Genomic DNA, 21,124 nt, shown 5'->3' on the forward strand with positions numbered 1-21,124 from the left:
TTTAAAAAACCCCATGAATTTTGAAGATCTCTTACAAGAAGAACAAGAAATCCCTAACAAGGAGAATATTTGATACATCTCTAGGATGTATTAAAGGATCTGTAGAGTTTGTTTGTCAAGAGTGGCAAACAATTTTATTTTCCATAAATGATATTTATTAAATAACTTAATTATCATTTAGAACAAGATTTACTCTTTGCTGATGCACATCTTTTCTTTCTTTTTCAATCTTTCTAGGGGATCTTACTTTTTATTTTTTTAAAAAAAGAAAGGAGAGAGAGAGAGAGAGAGAAGCAAAAGCATGACAGTAACACAGTTAAACAGTGCAGGACGGAAACCAGAAGAGCCCATGGTCATGTTCCACAAGATTGTTTGTACAGAGAATATCACACCCCTTCTGGCAATCCAGATGAAGCCTTCCTTGTCTAAGTTTGCTTGCTCTCATTTCTAACTGATAATTTAAAACTATTTTATGAAACTCTTCTCCATTCCATTTACAATAGACAAATATCATTTTATGAGATGTAAGTTTCTTGTAATGTAGCTATTGTTACTCTTGAGACCTTAATAGGGAGGCCAAAAATATGTTAGTCATATGATAGAAGTCATTGTATCTTACATTTTAATATGGTTTTATGAAACTAATAAACTGCCATGGCAATTGGAGGCTACACATAATGATACCATACAGTTTAGATGCACTGCTAGATTCATTTGGTATAGCTCAGTGTGGGATCAAATTAGATTACATTAGTCCATATCTCCATGATATACTCATTGTGTACCAATTTAACCACACATGTAAGTTGCATGGCTGTAGCAATGCATCAAAATTGTATTTCCTCATTGGTTTTGTTTTATTTTGGTGTTTCTAGTACTACTTTTAGCAATTATTTATTGTCAGTAACGTCTACATTTTTATGAAACCCAATTATTCTATGTATTATGTCTTCTACTTTAATGTGATGAAATACTTGTTTATCAGTTTATGTTACACACTATATTCTATGATCAAGCTGCTACAGTTTTTCATACTTCTGCCAAAAAAGGTTTCCTTATTTTATGGTAAATAGCGAAATCATGCTATTTTTCTGTTTCCGCTGCTATAATAGTCCTTATATTGCTAATTGCTGCTATTTAAAAAATACTTGGAAATGAACAGCCTTTGTTATAGATTTGGAAATATGGAAACATATGTATGTAAATTCTCAGTACTATAATCATGACTAACAAGTCATGGTTATAGTCACTGTCCATAGGAGCCATGCCAGTTGCTGAATGAAGCAGTAATTTTAAAAGTTAAAATAACTGCTTTCAAGTCTTGAAGGTTGTCATTTGATTAAATATCTGTGAATTCTGTTTGATGTCTTTTCTTTATAATTCACACCTGATTCAATGTATAAGACTTATCTTTAATTTTCTGGGAATCAAGCCTTAATTTCAGTTCCTCTATATATGCTTGCTACAGGCATATTAAAGCTCATGTTGTTTGTTTAAATGTTATAGTTTTAAACTGTCCTTATCTCCCTCCATTTGTTTTTCACTTGGAAGAAATTCATGTTAAGGTGGGAAAAGAGGGGAGGAATCCATTATATTTGAAGGAATTTGGTAATTTTGTTGTAGTTCATTGCATGGCAGGTGGTAATAATGTCTATGCCAGTGCTGTCAAAATATGAAAATTAAAGTGACGATGGGTTTTAATGAAATCCATTTGACAAATATAATTAAGGTGTTTTAATATGAAGGCCTGTAATAAAGACTACCGGTGGACTCCCCGAGGTCCTGACTAATTGTGTAGATTGCTTTTAAGCTTTGAATAGTTTTATTGGATAATGAACTGTTAAGAAGTGTTAGATCTTTCTTAAGCAGAATTTGGTTTGAAAAAGAAGAGGAGAGACAGGCCTGAGGTGTGGCATTTTAAACATAATTAGAAGAGAGTTTTAAGTTAACATCTTTGATCTTGCTGTCAGGTTTTGATTAGAGCTGTAAATGCTTTAATCAAGTGCAGTGTAGTCATTACATTTCTAACTGTTTTAAAACTGTGAAATTACTGAGATGCTGACATCAGTTTAACACATTATGAACATTTGCAGCAAAGTTGTGTTGGTAAATTGGGATTTCTATTACTATGGCAGAGTGTGATGATTTTTTTTCCAATGTATAGTATGCATGCATAATTATAATTTTTTGATGAACTAGTTGTTTGGTTAGAGCTTCTTCTTTTGTTGTTGTTGTTTAGGAATGAGACAATGAAGAAACGTTCCATACATTTGTTAAAAATCTTATCATTCACCGGAGCCGGAGCATAACATTTGCAGATTATATATACACACACACACACACACACACACACACACACACACACACAGATTGCTGACTTCTACAATGTGCAGCAAATTGTTTCTCTGTGCGTGGAGCACAGCCATGTGGAAGTGCTTTGGATGGTGCTCACATGGGAGTCTTACTGTTTGAATCACCCCCTAATAAGCAAATATAAAGGAAAAATGAAAGGCAGATTGTTCCTGCAAGAGCTGTTACAATAGTGGCTATGTTTTCTTGAAGCCTGGCTCTGTAGATTCTGCATCACATCACACAGGTATTAACTACAGAATTATGCTTGCTGAGAATGTAACTTTTTTGGTCTGTGAATGTGTATTTGAAAGCAAACTCATGGCTATGAAGATAGGCTTGAAAGCAATATGGGGAAGCCTCTGAATCATGAGGGTGGGATGGGGGTATTGTTGCCAGAAAATTCAGTGCTCTATAAAACTTATCGCGATGATTAGAAGAAACTAAGGACATTACATGGGGTAAACAGAGTTTGACAGTGATCTCTTGAGAATTCTTAGAGTTGTAATCCAAAAACATAACTTTTCCAAGTTTTCGGAGTAAGTACTTTTAAATGTATTTTTACAGAGATCATAAAATCTAGCATTTCTTAAGTTTTATTACCTTATCTATGTACCATGGATGTATTGCTTTACTGCAGCTTGAATTCAACTGAGTTTGGCCATGAATCCATGACACTAAGTTATGACCATGACATCTGATTCTTGCATAATGATCTGATACTCCAACAGGGATAAAATAAAGAGACCTGGACTTCTGTGATACAAAAGCATCTGAGGACACTTAATAATAATAATAATAATAATAATAATAATAATAATAATAATTATTATTATTATTATTATTATTATTATTATTATTATTATTATTATTACTGGTATAGCAAGGCTAGGACTCTCCTTGTCCCTTCTCTGCTTAACTTGTCACCAATAGGACTTATTATTTTATTAAACAACCTTTCAAGTTTTAAAGGCTAACGCACGTATGTTTCTAAGGTCATATGGCCCACTTCATCAGATGCATAGAATCTTAAATCAAGTTGGTAGATTTACAAACACTTGCTTGGATGAGTAGGTATTGTAAACCATGAGATCAAAGAGAATTTGAAGTGCAGAAAGTGTGAGTGCACTAACCTTAACATCAACAAAACAATGGTTGGGTAGATTTTTGTTCAACTATTTCATGTTGGAATATGTCTCTGAAATTCCATCATTCAAGAATGTTCACTTTAAGGTCAATCACATGATGTCCTGAGAATGTTCTCCGACTTGTTTTTGAATATTTGTGTCCATTTATTGTTTTGTGTAGTTACTGGCCACTATGTCAAATGAAGAATGCAGCAAGGAATTGGTGTACTATATGTTTCCAGCAATGTCCAATAGCATTTTTCCAAACATATGTGCATAACTGTCACTGTGAGTTAACATTTTGATGTCTGTAAAAATGTCTGTCATAATACATTTGTTAGTCTTTAACAGTGCCACAAGACTGTTTTCCTCCCTTGATGACTAACATGGATATCTGAAAACTGTCAAAGCTCATATATCTCGTTTTTTGTAACATGGTATTTATCTATCGGAGTCTGAAGATTAGAAGAGAAAGATCATTCAAAGATTGTGCATGGTACTGCAGAGTCACCATGCGTAAGGGATGACTCGAGGGCAGTTAATAATAAAAAACAACTGCAAATGTTGCTTAGAAGACACATGCTTTTCATTGCAGTGCTGGCTATGTCGAATATGCCCAGGCTTTCAATGACAGCAGTCATTAAAATGTGTGTAAAATTAAAGATGTTTTAAAATTAGGGGGAAAGTGTCATCTACGTTAGTTAACAGCAGGATCAGAAGACTCAGTTTTGCTCTTGTTTTTATCTGAGGAAAAAGAACTGTACTGTACATGGCAGATGCTTGGAAACTAGGGTCATTGTTTACAGCTCTTCAGGTTACAAGGTTGTACAACACATGTTTTTTACATCTAGTTCTGTGAGTTCTGCAACAAAATGTGACTCTGAGGGATGTAATGTCTCACCTGCCTGGAAGAGGGTTAAGATTACTTTAGCAATCCAACAGAGAGTGAAGTCAGGGTACGGTAAGATCCACGACTGTACTCAACATATTTCTGCAGGTGGTGGAAGAAGGTGTGGCATGGCACTGTTCACTGATTTCTCCTGAAACCCTATGTACTCCTCGTAGATGTCCATAGGGTATTGTGGAAGGGAGTGTTAATAGAGCTAAAGGGAGACCTGGTATAAACTACTGCTATGTACCCATCCTTCAACAGAAAGTCTGTCTACTTGACTCTAGTGTACACTGATGGAAGGAGCCCAATTCATGAGTGGACAAGTCTGCATCCAGCCTAATTTTCTTTAAAATATCAAATGTTTTATTTGTGGGTTTTTTAAAATAAATTTATATATCACATATGTTGCCCTTAAAGCATCCAAGGATTCCTCAGTTTATTGCTGCTGTTGAAATAAGGCTGTTAGTGATACTTTCTTCCATTAGTTTTCATTTAATTTCATTAGTCAGTATTCATGTCTTGAGTATGTTACATCATTTTTGCTTCCAGAGAAATAATTGAAGGCAGCCTATTTACACTTCGTGTGAAACAACCTGGGTAAAAATGGATGATGTTCAACATCAGTTTCTCCATAAGGAAGCCACTGAATATAGTAGAAGTGTGATTTGTTTGTTTGTTTCTTAGGGGTAGTTAGCCATACGTCTATTTGATTATTTACAGTGATATGTAACACATGTGTTTGGTTGATGCTGCCAAAGTGGCAATTGTACTGATGTTATACATTCAGGTGAAGTATGAGGGAAAGGGGCAAGAACCATATTTTTTTAACAGTATTATCAGGCCAAAATATTAATCTTGATTATACTATATTGGATATTTATTTGTCCTACCATAATGTAAATTTACTTCTTAAGTAAACTAACATGCATTTGAATTATTTTTTTGAAGCGGAATTCTACTTTTTTTAGGGCAAAGTATTACATTTTCATACAGTACTGAAGGCTCATGAATAATTTTAAATTCATTCTTTTATGTTTGCACTTTTAAGATAGCTTTTCTTCTTCTTTTTTTGCTAAGAACCTTGAACAATCTCTTTACTCAGCAGTCTTCTGCATTTTGTTTTCTCTCTTTTTTAACCTTAGAACTCTTATGTCTCCAACTTTGCAATACATTTTTTATACGTGGCATTTTGTTGTCAAGCAAACGTTCATTCTGGAAGCAGGAAATCGAAGTTAGTGAAAGGACTGGCTAATTATCATTTTTCTCAGGCCAACAGAAACATGCTGTTCTGTTGGCTTTGCAGTGTTTGTAATTTATACCCATTAAATTGATGTTTTATCATCTATTACTGATTCCTAGGATTCTGTTTGCACTTATTGGCTGTAACAAGCATTTTGTTTTTGTACAGGAGAAAAATGGTCTCAGTCACTTCTACTGTATCTGAAAAGGAGAATGGGATTTGCAAATGATAAATGGGGAAGTTGACTAGCTAACTAATAAAGATTTGTCTTAATCAAGTATGATTTGTCAGAACAGGAGCGCGTTGAGGTCAGGGCACATGCAATGAATAATACAGCATTCACAGGAGAGGAGGACCAGGCAAAAGGCCTCATAAATATGCTGTGATTACCCAGTGCTAATTCATATTCAAAGAATGAGTGGCACTGAAGCCAGTTCCTAGGTTTCTGAGCAGTTAACCTGTTGTTGTTTTTTTTAAAAAAATAGTCTCCAGTCTTAAGAAAAGTTTGGTGTATTTTCCATATGTATGGTTTTCAGTGTCACTTTGCATTGATGTTTGTGGCTGGTGATTTGAAGCATCAGTTATTAATATAGCCATACTTTTATTTATTTTTACTTATTTTTATTTTACTATTACTTTTAACTTTATTTACTTATGCTACCAGAAAGAGTACTGTCCTTTTGTCTTGTGTAATCATTGTTACTACTTTGGAAGAATGCAAAATCAAACAGAAAGTACTTGTCTGTCTTATCACGGTTTCTACTATGCAATCAAACAACTTGTTTATTTCTTTTGGGTGCCACAATAGCTCACAGTATTCCTAGAATGATGTGCAGTCAAAGCTTGACTCTTTCTTCCCTTGTCTTCCTGCCTCAGTTCCCTCTGTAATTCCATGGTGTTACACTATATCAGCCTTCAATAGCATCTTTACCAATATTACAAGATGTAATACACACAGGCAAAATAAAGTGGCTCCTAGCCACTTCAAAGGCAAGGCATTTAGATGATGCATGAGGCAAAAGCAGTTGGGAAGTAAAATGAAGCTGCGTTCCGGGGTTAAAAACTGGAGCAAAAATTGGCTGGGATGCTCCAACTCAATGTGGAAAATACGCACTTTCGCATCATGGCCCAGTAAATGATTAGCATTGTTTTACATATCTAAATATGTCAAATAAAAAGCTATATATCCATTGATTTGGCTAAAATCTGATTTCTCTGGTTTCAAACTATGTATTCCCAGGTCTATAAATCTGAGTTGTCACTTCAGTAATATTTGACAATCAGTCTTTCCCTAAAAACACTACACCCTTTTCTACCTCCACCCTTCTAATCTCTTATTGATGTAGCCAATGTTTTATACAATTCTGTCTTCAAAGCTTCTAGATTCCTAAAGTTACTAAACTTACTTTATATAGTAGATATTAAAGGAAAAATATTCATGTCCACCCCCAATAGGTTCTAAATCTCTTCTTATATATATTTTAAATGCCACCCCTGTAACTTGGGTGTGTTACAGATGCACCTAAAGTCCGTACTAGGGTTAGGAAGGGGCGTAGTAGGGTTGAGAAGGGGCATCACTTCCTGACGCCGCTCAACCATAGTACGGACTGAGTCTGTACAAAATGGCGGTGCCTGTCCACATGGGGGCCGCCTTTTTTATGTTGTGGGACATTGCGCGGCGGAAGTGACACCGCGAGTGTGCGACTAACACCTCGCGGCGCCACTTCCGGGGCGCAGAAATAAGCGCCATTTCGGCACTTCTTTTCGGCTGTGTCCGGGAACCGCACAGTTTGGCTGCTGTGGTTCACGGACACAGCAACCGGCGGCGGCGGCAGAGCACCCTTCTTGGGCACTCTGTAACACACCTTGGTCTCTCAAAATGTGATGTGTGTATCATTATCAAAAATAACATATTTTATCCAGTGACTAATTCATTAAAATTTTAATCTTAAGTATACATCCCACAAAGAAAATCCCACAGTAGGATTTATTATTAATCTATTTATATCCCACCTTTCTTCTGGTATGAGAACTCAAGGTGTATTTCTGAGTAGAAATGCTTAGAATGATTTCTCAGCTTTTACCTTCTGATCCTAAACATTTAGAATTTATTATTATGGCACTGGGCCAAACATTTGAGATAGTGTTTTCTTGGGCTAGCAATATAGCTCTAATACTAAAGAGGAAGTAGACCGAGTCTCCAAAAGCTTATGCTACAACTTCTTTCACAGTTAGTTTCAAAGGGGCTACAAGATCCCTTTTCACTCCAAAACTAAATGGCATCTCTAAAAAAGTGCCCATTGGATACAACCATTGGAATTGAACACCTTCCATCAGAGGAGGAAACCTTTGGGGCTAAATCTTTGTTTTAATAATCTAAACAAATCAGTTTTAAGAATGTGTTGCCCATAAGATTAACTCTCATAAAAAAATTATATAATCCAGCAACAACATGAAACTGAGAATACAGTCTACCCTTGCCTTATGCGGGGGATCCATACCGCCCCCCCCCCCCATGTAAGGCAAAAAGCATGTGTGTTCAAGCCCCTTGTGCATGCTGTGTGGCTGTGCGCACACATTTTTCTCTCAACCTCCCGATGGCTTCCGCGTAAGCTGAAAGCCGCCTATAACAAGCCCATGTATGCCGTGGGCTCACAGTACATGTATGTAGCTAAAGAAGGTAATTTCTGCATTGAAGGAAAGATGTTGAGACTTCCATTTTAGAATAAGCACAGTTTAACATGATCTCCAAACCATAAACAGGTTTTTTTTAAATTTTATTCCTTTATTATTATATTATGTTACATCAAGAAAACAAGTAATCTCACAAGGAGATAAAAAAGTAGATACAAAAAAAGAGAAGATATACAGATGTGAACCTGGAATATCCCCCTCCCCATTTTTATATATATATATATATATATATATATATATATATATATATTACACATATAGTCACTCTATATCATAATCCTGTCACTTCTTCGATGTCAAATTTATACCAAACAGTCTTCCTTAATACCAAATATCTTACAACACAACTGTGTTACTGGGTTCCATTCTTCATTTAATTCAGCTTCAGACTTATTATTTGAAAGTCCAAACCATAAACAGTTTTTAATCTTAAATATGGTTGGTTGACACAAGCTTCATGAATTGCTGGTTGAAGTTGACTTGTTTCAGCTATCCATAGATGAGACTAAGCACACGGTGTCTAAATCTGAACAACACAGTGTGCTGTGATTATTTATTTTTTGTAAAGGAAAGACTTCCAAATTTACAGGTGCTGCTTGAGTCTGCTGCTGGGTGCTGCTGGAATCTGCAAGCCTAAGGCTCACTGTACTTCCATTGTGTAACACTAGGTTGATTAGGATTATATCTGAACCAGCCAAATATGCCACTCTCCTTTGCTTAGTACTTCAGCTTCTCAGGTTAAATCTAACAACATTAAAACAACATAAATCTGGATCTGAAGACATTTTTTCCTTGTCCCTTAAGGCTTTTATGAAATTTATACTTGGCGATATGTTATCATTTCATGGCAGCATAACAAGAATGAGATAGTATGTCTTAAATCTTTCTGTCTTTTGTCAGGCAGCAAAATTTGTATTATAATAATGACATAAAAGTATTTGTACTTTGTGATTCTATATATTTTATGTATGATATTAAAGTAAAATGTTTTTCCTTTTTAAGTTTTCTGTCAGCATTTCTTAATTTTGTAATTGCTTAGTTGCTACGAAGTAACAGAGCCTTAGTGTTTTAAGACTCAAATTTATACACCAGGGTGGGTTACATGCCGCCATTTGGGACGTCCTCAGGACGTCCCAGTTTAAAAAAGGGGCGTCTCTTCTAGACGCCCCTACTCCTGTTATGGACTCTGTCCATAACAAATGGCGGCGGCTGTTCCACACGGCCGCCACCATCTTGACATAACGGACGCTCTGCGTCTGCACAGCGCGCCCCGGAAATGACGCCGCGAGTGCAAGACTAGCGCCTCGCGGCGTCTCTTCCGGGGAGCAAGAAGGAGTGCAATTTTCGCGCTCCTTCTTGCCAGCGTCCGGGAACCGCGCCATTTGGCTGCTGCGGTTCCCGGACGCTGCAACTGGCGACAACGCGAGACGGCCCCTTCTGGGCCGTCTGTAACACGCCTTAGCCATTTAGATTAAAAAGAAAAGACAAAAACTTGCTCCAGAGAATTTATAAGGCATAATTTAAATAGACACTGTAATGGTAAAGACAGTATCTATTCTAGATGATGTTTATACTTGTTCAGCCTGCTGTCTAAGTGCTAACTGGTGATGGCCAAGGCCCCTGTTCTTCTACTTATGATAATCTTTAAATTAGACAAAACAGCCCTTCAGATAGCCCTTCACTATAAAATATTTTCTGTCTTCATTATAAAAGAGAACACATGGCACTAACAACACTACATAGCTTGAAAGTATACTAGTAAAATTCAATGCATGTTGCAAGGAAGTGCCGAAGTTTTAGACACCCTGTACATCACTAAAACTGATTTTTTAAAAATAAATGTATCTCAATGATTAATGGTTCTGTACAAAGAAGTTCCTATTGACATTGTTTCAGGGTTTGTTTGTTTTAATCAATTGAGCACAAGCATCAGAATTTGGATTACCAACACTTTTGCATGATTTGAAAGAACTTGCATTTGGAGAGAAAGTATCATCCCATGACTGCATCAAGAATGAGGGCTGTAAAGTCCTGTTGCAGGAATAAAATTACTCAAAAGGTTATTTGAATTCACATCCATGTACTAGCTGTGTCAGAGGATGTAATGCTATTAATATGTAAAAGTCTTAACTGATCGCAGTGCTATCTCAGATGTTATTTTATTCTGATGATATTCTAACTGGTAGTAGCCATTTTAGAGTCATTTCATCTTTCAGTATAAGATTCAGGGGGAAAAGGTGTGATAGGTGAGATTTTTTTAGTCTTCTGGTTATTTGTATACATTTGCTAGGCGACAACACAGCTATATCAGTTCTTTGAGTTCTGTACTAGTTTGAAATTCACGGCTGAAAGTATCACCCCGAAATGTCATATCAACAATTAATTTTGTGGTTTACCAACTGACATGGTCTCCTTCCTTTATTTATTGATATCTTCAGTCGTTGGCAATGAGAGAAAAATACACTATTTGTCAAAGCTGACAGAATTCTACTCTTGGTTACTGTTGATGCCACTGTTGTCTTGATAGCTAAGTGATAAACTTGGCAGTTAGAAGCTACCAATTGACAAAGTTGCTTTCTTTTTCAAGAGTTCTCTGGTTATTTTCATTGTTCTTTTTTTTTTCTGCCAGAGCAATATTTTACCTCATTTAGATTCTTTTTTGGTCATTTGTAAAACTGGTGTAATGCGTAGGGAGATTTTTAACAGCTTCGCATTTGTGTTCATGTTTAATAGAGTGTGTGCGAGAGTGTGATTTTATAGTTCCATCCACATTGAAGGCTCAGAATAAGTACACCAAAAAAAGTACTTCCACTAAGCAGAATAAAATAAAATTGGGGGGGGGGGGGGTTAATGGAAACTTTACTCACATTTACAGCTTCATAATGAGCCTCAAAGGTTTCAGTTTTTATTTCAGGTTTTTATAGACATTGAAAGAGGATGAAGAATGTACAGTATATGTCCTCAACTATATGCAATAGGCAATAGTTCTCATAGTTACTTAGATCAATAACTGAATGTCTTGGCATCTTTTTTCACCTGTAGGAGGCACTATTTGCACAACTAAAAGATCAATGAGCCACAAAAATGAGAAAAGACTATGGGTATAGTGGCAGAATTCATTACCTCAAAAGGTTTACATAACTTTAAAGTGGATGGTGAAAACACTGAAATAAAGATTTCCTATATGTTGGTTCAGTCACAAATCAAAATGGAGACTGCAGTCAAAAAATCAAAAGAAGAGCATGACTATGCTAGGCAGCTATGAAGCAACTAGGCATGATCTTGACATATAAAAATATATAATGGAATGCCAAAGTCAGAATCATCCATGCTATAATAGTTCAAATTTCTGTATATTGTTGTGCAAGCTGTACATTGAATGAAAAAGGGAACCAACTCATTTGAAATATGATGCTGGAAGAGAGTTATCTAGATGCCATGAATTGCCAAAAAGACCAAAAAATAAAAAAAGCCCCAGAACAAATCAAGCCTGAATTCTCCATGGAAGCCAAAATGACTGAAATGAAGATACTATAATTTAGATATACTATGAAATGGCATAACTCATTAGAAAAGAAGATAAAGGCAGTGTACAGACCGCCAGAAAGATGCGCATCCCCAGTGCCTCCCTTTGCTCCGCAGGAGCACCACAACAACCAAATTGTGTGGCGCTGCTGCGGAGCAAAAAAGAGCACCTGGAAGTGGCTCCTTTTTCCGGCGCACTTCCACTGCCCCAAAGCACCAGCGATGATGTGGAGACTTCGCAGCTGCACCGCCCCATTTGGAGGTGGTGCAGTTGTGACTTCACCGTTACGCACCACATCTGGTGGGCGCCTGCAGCTGCGGCGCCCTCGTCACGTGTGAGGGTTGCCAGCTGTGTGGGCACTCCGCCTACCAGGCAACCCTCGCATGTGATGAGGGCACCTCAAAGGCCTGTCTGGATTGGGCCAAAGAGTATAGTAAAATTGAAAGCAATAGAGAAAGAGGAAGCCTGCATTACAAGTAGATTGTCTCAGTTAAGGAAGTCACAACCCTGAGTTTTCAGGAACGTGAATAATAGAGGTCTCTCTTTCATGGGATTGCCACAAGCCAAAAATGTGACAGTACAGTCGCCCCTCCATATGTGCGGACTTGAAGTCCATAATCTCACTCTTCATGGGAGGGACAAGTTGCCATCTTTAAAATGGGCACGAGTACCATTATTCTCTATGAGACTAGCATATGTGCAATTTGCTATTTTTGCATCGGGGTGGGGGTACAGAACGGATCCCCCGTGAGTTGAGAGGGGCGACTGTAATTAGTATCAACAATTACTGATTCATTGTCAAAAGTCTGACAATTTTTATTGTTAGAATTTTCTTTCTTATTTGTCAAATAACCCATGTAAACCCACAGGGTGACCTTGGGCAAGTCACACTCTCTCAGCTTCGGAGGATGGCAGTGGCAAACCTTATTTCATCTTATGGTCACCATAAGTCATAAATGATTTGAAGACACAAAACAACAAAAATATAGGAAAGTGTTTTCCCCTTTGTATACCCCTTGTATACCCACTGCCATATGGTTTTCCCCTTTGTATACCCACTGCCATATGGTGAAATGTATAATCTAATTTTTTTCTTAAAAAAAAATTAAACCAGCCAAGAACAGTGCAGGTGATAAACACCTCTATACTTTTCAATTTCAGGATCATAACTACTCACCCTTCTAATTCTTTCTTAAATGCTCTTGTAAAGCTTAAAGAATTCCATGGTTTTTGATATGCAAGTTGTTTAAAGTTTGATTGAGTCTCTAGTATGCCGACCTCATCACATCAAAAATTGTAACTAGTAGAATGGAACCAGAGTTATGTCTGTATAACAGAGCTGGCAGAAGACGATTTGCATTCCACCTTTGTAGCCCTTCCCCTACCAGAAAGTGCCTGCCTCCTTTAGCAGAATCCCCAAACCTCTGTACAGCATCTGAAGGAGGAAGCATGGTGGCCTATTTGTTGTTGTGTGTCTTCTGGTTTCAACTTTTTCTGAGGCTGAGTGTGTCTGTGACTTGCCCAAGGTCACCCAGTGGGTTTCCATGGCCAAGTGGGGATTTGAACCCTGGTCTCTAGAGCAAGTGGTCCCCAAACTTTGGTCCTCCAGGTGTTTTGGACTTCTGCTCCCAGAATTTCTGACTCTTAGCCAAACTGGCTTGGGCTTCTAGGAGTTGAAGTCCAAAACACCTAGAAGACCAAATTTTGGGGACCAATTACTCTAGAGCCATAACCCAACTGTCAAATGACTACACCACAGTGGCTCTGGTCGGCTTCTGCTTGCCCCATTATGTACACTTTACTGTGTATCCAACCAACATAGCTCATAGGTAGGCTGTGATGCCCTTTCTCAACCTAACTCAAAGAACAGACTTTATGAGTGAGTTCAGAAAGGGTTTTATTAGACATTAGGATCAGTACAGTAGCAAATCTCTTGCTAGATCTGATGTTGCAATATAAATTTTACTTTTTAAGAACTATGCGTAAGTACTTCCCCTCCCAATGACCTGCATTCTTTCCCACACAATGGCAGGCAGCTAAATGACCTGAAATCCCATACAAACATCTCCAGGCAGCTGCTAACCCTTCCCTACACATCAGGCCCATTCTAACATGGCTTCAGAGCAGCTAAGCAACTTTAAATGCCTGAGTGGTCGCTCTGACATAAACAGGGGAAATAGTAGCCTCCCCCCCCCCCTTTTTACCATGTGCTAACCCTTGCTAGCCCTCTCACCTTATCAGGGCAAATATAGGCTGTACTGAAAGGAGAAAGAACTAGAAAGTCTTGCCAGAAAGCAAAACTACTAAATACCACACATGGCTCTTACATGATACTTTCAGGTCTACTATGGTTTCATTGTTCTAAATATTTCCTTTTTGGCTTTTATTCTGTATGCAGTTTCATGTTCCTGGTGACAAGTAGTTTTTTTTTAATGGTATTTTTTACTTTACATTGTTTAATTTGTTATCAGTTTTCCAACTGAATTGAAGTTAAATGTTCAGTTTGTCATATATGGTAATACTATTTTTCATTATTTGTATTTGGTTCTTTTTCTTCATGCAGAACAGATTGGTCAGGACATACTGGAAAACCTCAGCCATGATAGAGAAAAGATTCAGCGTGCTCGAGAAAGAGTAAGTTTAACAATAAGAAATTGTTTATTTGCAGCTCTTTACATACTGATTATCACCTGAATTCATCATTCATAGAAATTAATCACTCATAAGTAAATGAGAGCTTAGCATTTATCTTTCTCAAGATATGGTTAGAGATGGTTCTTCACAGATGCTCTATACTTTTTGCTTTTGGACCATAAAGTCTACATTTATATCTCAGTTCGAAGACATGGAACTTCTCAGTCTCTCACCTAAGATTCTTTCAATTTGAAATATCCAGGATTCAATCTTTGGACTATCAGAACACACAAAGCATATATTCCAACAGTGAATTGTGATTGTTTTAGTTTGTTCATAATGTGTATCAAATGACTTCATGTCTTAAACCTTGGGCAACCAATACCATTCAGTATTGAAATTATTTTGGTACACGGAGGAATGATCCCATTCAATATAAAGCATCTTCCTATGTTCATCTAAAAGAGAGGTAAGGAAAATGCAGCCTCAAGCCTGTCCAGCCCCCCCCCCCCAATTTAAAAACACTTGGAAAGCCTCCCAACACCACTTGGAGTGGCACCCCTTTAAAAAAAAAGCCTCCCACCCCTAAAAAAAAGTATCTCGACTAACTGAAAATTGGGCTGAAGACCCTAAAAGTAAAAACTGAAACAGGCCCGGTACAGACAGCCCAAAAAGGATGGTCTGATGGCGCCCTGGTTTGCTCCATGAGGAAGCCTCAACGGATAAACCATGCGGCTTCCTCACAGAGCAAAAGGAATCCGCAAAAAGCGGGTTCTTTTTGTGGTGCCATAATGCTGCAGTGTGCCAATGGCGCACTCTCAACGTCATTATGGTGCTGCAATGTGTGGACGCTAGTCATCCATCGCGTGAAAATGGCAGTGCCCATCTATACAGGGCGCCGCCATTTTGACGTATGGAAGACGTGCTAGGGTTGCAGGGCATCTGTAATCAACACCCCGAGGCAACCCTAGCACATCATCAAGATGTGCCACAAGGCCCGTCTGTACCGAGCCACAGAATTCCAATTGTTTCTAGAAGCATTTGTGGCTGAAAGAATAGTAGTGCAGCCTGCCATGGGAGCACAAGGCTAAACTTTAGTCCTGCTGCTGCTGCATTTATCGGTCATAACCTAAGAGATGTCCAGCCTTGTGTGTTAAGATTAAAGGAGCCCTGATCCAAACATTTGAAGTCATTATGCTGAGGGAAGCTATCCTAGATAATAGTGTTCAGTGGTCAGAAAGGTCACCATATTATGAGATGCTGACAACATGAATTGATTGTTCAACATCAGAATCATCACGCTGATTAGTTTTTCTTAAAACCTCCTCCAACCTCTTATTAATATATTTTAGTAATTTATTTTTATGAAAAAGACTTAATAATAATAATAATAATAATAATAATAATAATAAATTTATTTATATTCCGCTTTTTCAGTAGGAATCAAAGCGGATCACAACAGTAAAATGACACAGCATACAATTAAAACTTCTATTGTTCATGCCATTCTCCATGCTGAATTGTCTAAGATGAAAAGTAGGACCATTGTTAATAAATGTAGCAAGAAATGTTAAAAGTATTCCTTGTTGTTAGGTCATATCATGGGTTCTGCTGCTAAACTCAAGTGCTGAAAACATGTTCTAAGACTGAAAGCTTGTTGAAGCAATGTTGTGGCAGCTTTTATTGTTATCTGTGGTTTCATTTTTCTTGAATTTGTTTTCTTGATTATTTGTTAAAGCTCTAGAAAGCTCTAGAACAAGGTTCCCAACTGGTCCTCTGAGGCGCCCTTAGGGCTCTGCGTGCACTTCCCAGGTGCTCAGCAACCACTCCAGGACACTGAAAGAAATAAAAATTGAATGAAATGAAAGAATAAGAATATATTCTTATATATACTTCTAAAAACTATTAACTTGTAAGACAAAGGGTAGGCCTCTTAGGGCTCCACCATAGAAATAAGGGCCCTGCGAGTTGAAAAGGTTGGGAACCCCTGCTCAAGAATAATTTTTTTACATACAAATAAGGAAATTTATTTATGCTACAAACTTGTGGAATTTTTTCCATAGCTGAGAGAAACTGATGCAAACTTGGGCAAGAGTTCAAGGATCCTCACAGGAATGTTGCGAAGGTAAGGGCAAGGTAGGGACCCTCTCACTTCCTTTTTTTCCTTCTGTTCGTTAGTATAGATCAGGGATAAGGACTGTGTAGCCCTAAGGAGGTTGTTGAACTGCAGATTCCATCAGCCCTTTCTAAAATAGCCAATGGTGAGAGATGATAGGAAATATCCAGCATCTAGAAGATCTCACTTCCCCATACTTCATTTGGATTTTAAATTGGATAAAATGCAAATATTTTAATTGTAGTGTGTAACATTTGGAAGTCAATTCTTTGTACTTTTACTAGAATTGTTGTGAATAGTTTCCCACCCCAATCCTCAGGGATAGGGCAGATAAATGAAACCTGTTTAATCAAATATATTAAACTGCTCTAATCCCAAAGTATCGTTTCTAAAGCTAGGGCGTTGCCTATAGGCAAATAAGCCCAGTTACACCTCTCATGCTACCGCCAGTATATGTGAAGTTAGCATACTGGACCATTTTATAGCCAGGATACCTCTACACATTTCTGACCTTTCTTCATCGAGAAACACAAAATTCCAAGCTTGCCTACATTACTTATGAATAAGAGGCAAACTGGACCTAGTGTAGCCAGACCTCAAATATTATGCATAGCAGTCCTTTAAGCTATAAATACTCTGGTTCTGTTTGAGCAGACTTCCCTATGTATACATGTGTCAGTCATGAAATCAAGCTGAACCAGGGTATCAGGGTATTAAATAGCTTTAAAAGATTCCTATATGTAATATTTGAGATCCAATTTTCTGGATACTAGGTCCCTTTTGCGGCTTACTAATAAGTTAATGAAGCCAGATATTTGCACTTGATCTAGAAAAGTCAGAAATGTGTTGAGGTACCCCGCTTATATTAAGGGACAGTGTGCTAAGTGTTCATTTAAGAATATGAAGAACCCATTTTTAAACTGCTTTGAGTCCTAGACTGGGGAGAAGGCATAAAAATGATAATGATAATAGAAGAGATGAGTGAGTATCATTGTGAAAGTGAAAAAAACCAATCAAGCATTTTTACCATGAGAAATAGTAATCTATCCTCATATAAAATATTAACTGTGTACCTCTCTGTGTGTACACATTGTTTTTAATAAGTAAATGTAAATAAATCAAATGAATGAATGACTGACTGAATGAATGAATAAACAAGATTAAATTCAAGAAAGAAGAAGAAGTACTATGAAATGAATCCTGTTACAGTGTGCCTGTTTCATACGCGGGCATGCTTTACGTGGCTTTCATAGGGGGTGGCACGTCCTATAGGGAACAATGGGGTGCGTGCCCATGGCGTGTGCGCACTGCCGCACCATCACATGCACAAGCCCCATTCATTTAAATAGGGCTCAAGCGTAGGCAGAATTTGCTTTACTCGGGGGAGTCTGGAATGGATCCCCCATGTAAAGTAAGGGCGCACTGTATTTGTCCCAACTGGACTAGGCCCATTGAATGAATGGCCTATGTTAAGTTGACTGATGTAAATCCCATTGTTTTACTGAGTGTACTCTAGTTGGGAGTAAGAACTGAATTTAGCTGTATGTCCTTATTGATGGTATAACAAGGTACCGATATGAAAGTATTTATCAGAAAAATAAATCAAATAGCTACTGGTGGTTCAAATTGGGGAGCAGGCATAAGGACAATAGCTATGGAATAGAATGGAAAAGAAGTGATGGCGTGGAGAATATGGCTTCATCCATAACACAAATTACTACAGATGAACAGCCTGCCAAGTAGAAATAGCAGTATGTGAAGTGGCTTAAGCTGTACACCAGTCCTTAATCTTTTCATACAAAAACCTAGGGTTTGTTTTTTGTTTTTTAATTTTCTTCTTTATTTACCTGACAAAGGTTGAGATAACAGCACCTCTTGCTTCCATATCACAAATCTCTCACAATTCAAACTCTGAACCATAGCATACAAAATTCTCTGATTAAGAGTAATATGTAAATGACACAAGCTAAATTCAAAATCCATGGAGAAAGGAAGCAGCGATTGAAAGAGATGGTTCAGCGCCTGTAGACAATCAAAATAATAATAAAAAACTCCATGGGCAAACTTATATCCTCCCCAGGAATGGCCATGCGACATGAGCTGTAACGAATATTCTGCATATGTCTCCATTTTGTCAAATCTCATTAAAGGGTTTTCTTGCTTTACGTCAATTGAGCTGTCCAAAAATCATTCATCATTTTTAGTGTAAAAAAAAGCCATACACTTATTTAAATAATATCATATTAATGTTAAAGTTCAGCTGTCATTTAATAGCATGGCTTAATCAGACATAGCATTTAAGAAAAATAGTTTTTTCGGGCTTTACTTCACTTTCAGGTTGGCAGATTCAAATAAGGATTTATGGGTTTCTAAACCATGTATTTTCCCCACATCTTTATGCTTGATGAACCTCAGCTTTTATTTCGAATGAGTGCAGTCCGTTATTTTCAGTAAAATAAAATATCTTCTCATATTGTGTTTGAATACATTTGCACATAATTTAGTGAAGGCAAAAGAAAAACATGTTGTAACCTCTGACATTGTTGTGTGCTTGAGAGTTGCAGCTAGGACTCTTAGTGTATAACTATTCCATAAGCCAAATGAAAAATGTGACCTTTGTGAAATATTCATGGGTCTATGTTCTCAGACAAATGGATTATGTAGTCAGGTGCTTTAAAGGACATGTCACTTTTGTTTGTGCTTGAGAAGCACATTTAATTTCTTTTCTTTCTTTTTTTCTGCAAAAAAATAAATTAATTAAATATCCCCACATAAATTTACCCATCAGGGTAAAGAGGCAAGTTGAACTTTCAATCCAGTAGAGTAGTGCCCTGGTGAAAATTGTATAGATTTGCATGTTTCTATCCTTTTGCTAATATGGATTATAATTTGGGAAGCGGGGGGGGGGGGGGGCACCTGAAACCATACAGGGAAAATTATCCCATGTCTCAAACTGGTAAATTCATGATGCCATTTAAATTTGTTTTATATACATAAGGGCAAAGCTGAGTAGCTGTTTCCCAAAATCAGCAGTTTCAAATAGTTTATTAAGGATCACTCAAAAAGCAATCGTAAGGAATAAAACAAAAAGCTTTTTCTCGAAGATCTACACCAGATACTACTACTACTGGAAAAATCATAATTACCAGAAAGTTGCAGTTAAATTCTTTTTGATTTTATTTCCTTCTAGATGCCATGCAGACATGCACTTATTTGCGGATATGAGTATTGGAACATTTTATTCCACCCAATTACTTGATAGAAACAAGGTTGCTGAAGTGGGCAAGCCTTGCTTGCTGTATGTTGAATCTGCCGATTCATTTTGAAAGCAAATGTTTATCATCTTGGTAAATGGAATGAGAGTCTCTAGGCAGTTTGTAATGTAATTATTAAAGAACTCAATCAGAAACTAATTTCTTTTGTTTGTGATATGTCTTTGTGTCTTGAAATTTCTTTTCTCAAGAGCTTGGAAATAGTTATTCCTTTTTTTCGGATAATAACTAATTTATATTGTAACTTAGCTTGTTTTGCATCACAGAACATTGGCTTTTCAACAATAACTTTAGAAGCTCTGTTCCTCAACATTTAATGTTTCTTCTGCCCTCAGTACTTATTTGGGAGCTGACAAGACAGAAATCTTGGGAGGAAATTTTACTAAAATATGTTTGTTGGGGGAAACTATCCCATTTTAGAATTTAACATTGTCTTATACTTTTGTTAGGACAAACTGGGATGCCAGTATCAATATGCATTGAATTGGCAGCTGTAAACAGTTCTTCCCTAACTTAAACATACTTGTTGTTAATACATCCAGCCAACTTCTGACTTATCTCAATGTTCTGTGCCCTTGGAGTTCTAACTCATAATTGTGTAGAGATTTGTGTAATTGTGTAATTGTGTAGAGATTTGGAGGAAAAACCTATTTTATTGACTCTTTGAAGGATCTAATCTGTATGTGTTCAGTCATGGGGATGTTAACATATAACATGGACGTCTCTAAATAACAAGGCCTGTCAACTGCAATTATATTCCAATCATCATTACAATTATTTTTATACCTGCAAAGAGACAGTTAAGGTCATCAAAAAGCAAGTCAGTATGCTACTCATACCTGGTCACATACAACGACAACATCATATTTAACTTGTTTCTACAGTTTCCAACTGCATTTGCAATTATGAAAGACTGTCAGAAAATTCAATGTCCTATTAAATCTATATTCTGTGGAAATTCATCAACTTTTCATTCTGCAGTCATAAAAAACAAAAGCTGTGCATGTCTTTGGTTAGTTTCTAAGCAACAGATACAGAAAGAAAACAAAACTAACATGTTATGAGACATGAATCATTATATCTTTAGATACACTCAGAGACATGTCCTCTCAAGTATTTTTTTTCTGAGAGATCTCTTGGAGTCTGATGGATGAGATGCAAACCAATTGCACTTTTGAGTGTGCAATGTTTCCCTGTAGTAGAGCATCTCACTTTTTTTAAGTAACACTACTTTTGGATAATTCTCATCTTGAAAACCGTTATACATGAGGTGT

General features: G+C 37.1%; 1 protein-coding gene across 10 annotated transcripts in view; it reads left to right on the top strand.

Moving 5' to 3' along the window:
- LOC149318512 (vesicle transport through interaction with t-SNAREs homolog 1A) overlaps positions 1-21,124 on the top strand; it is a 300,751-nt gene that overhangs the window by 179,510 nt on the left and 100,117 nt on the right. For 4 of the 10 annotated variants that reach the window (XM_089509918.1, XM_089509907.1, XM_089509909.1 and 1 more), the window contains 3 exons: positions 14,392-14,462; positions 16,526-16,587; positions 19,769-19,987. In XM_089509918.1, the coding sequence (XP_089366044.1) occupies positions 14,392-14,462; positions 16,526-16,587; positions 19,769-19,904 (269 nt within the window). In that variant the 3' untranslated portion in view covers positions 19,905-19,987. Of the gene's footprint in view, positions 1-237; positions 1,933-2,239; positions 2,304-14,391; positions 14,463-16,525; positions 16,599-19,768; positions 19,988-21,124 lie in introns of those variants that run through there. The other 6 variants (XM_089509910.1, XM_089509913.1, XM_089509912.1 and 3 more) reach the window with 5 other exon arrangements.

This window comes from Sceloporus occidentalis, unplaced genomic scaffold, assembly GCF_023333645.1.
Source record: "Sceloporus occidentalis isolate IW3139 unplaced genomic scaffold, rSceOcc1.0.p SCAF_2, whole genome shotgun sequence".
Taxonomy (NCBI): domain Eukaryota; kingdom Metazoa; phylum Chordata; class Lepidosauria; order Squamata; family Phrynosomatidae; genus Sceloporus; species Sceloporus occidentalis.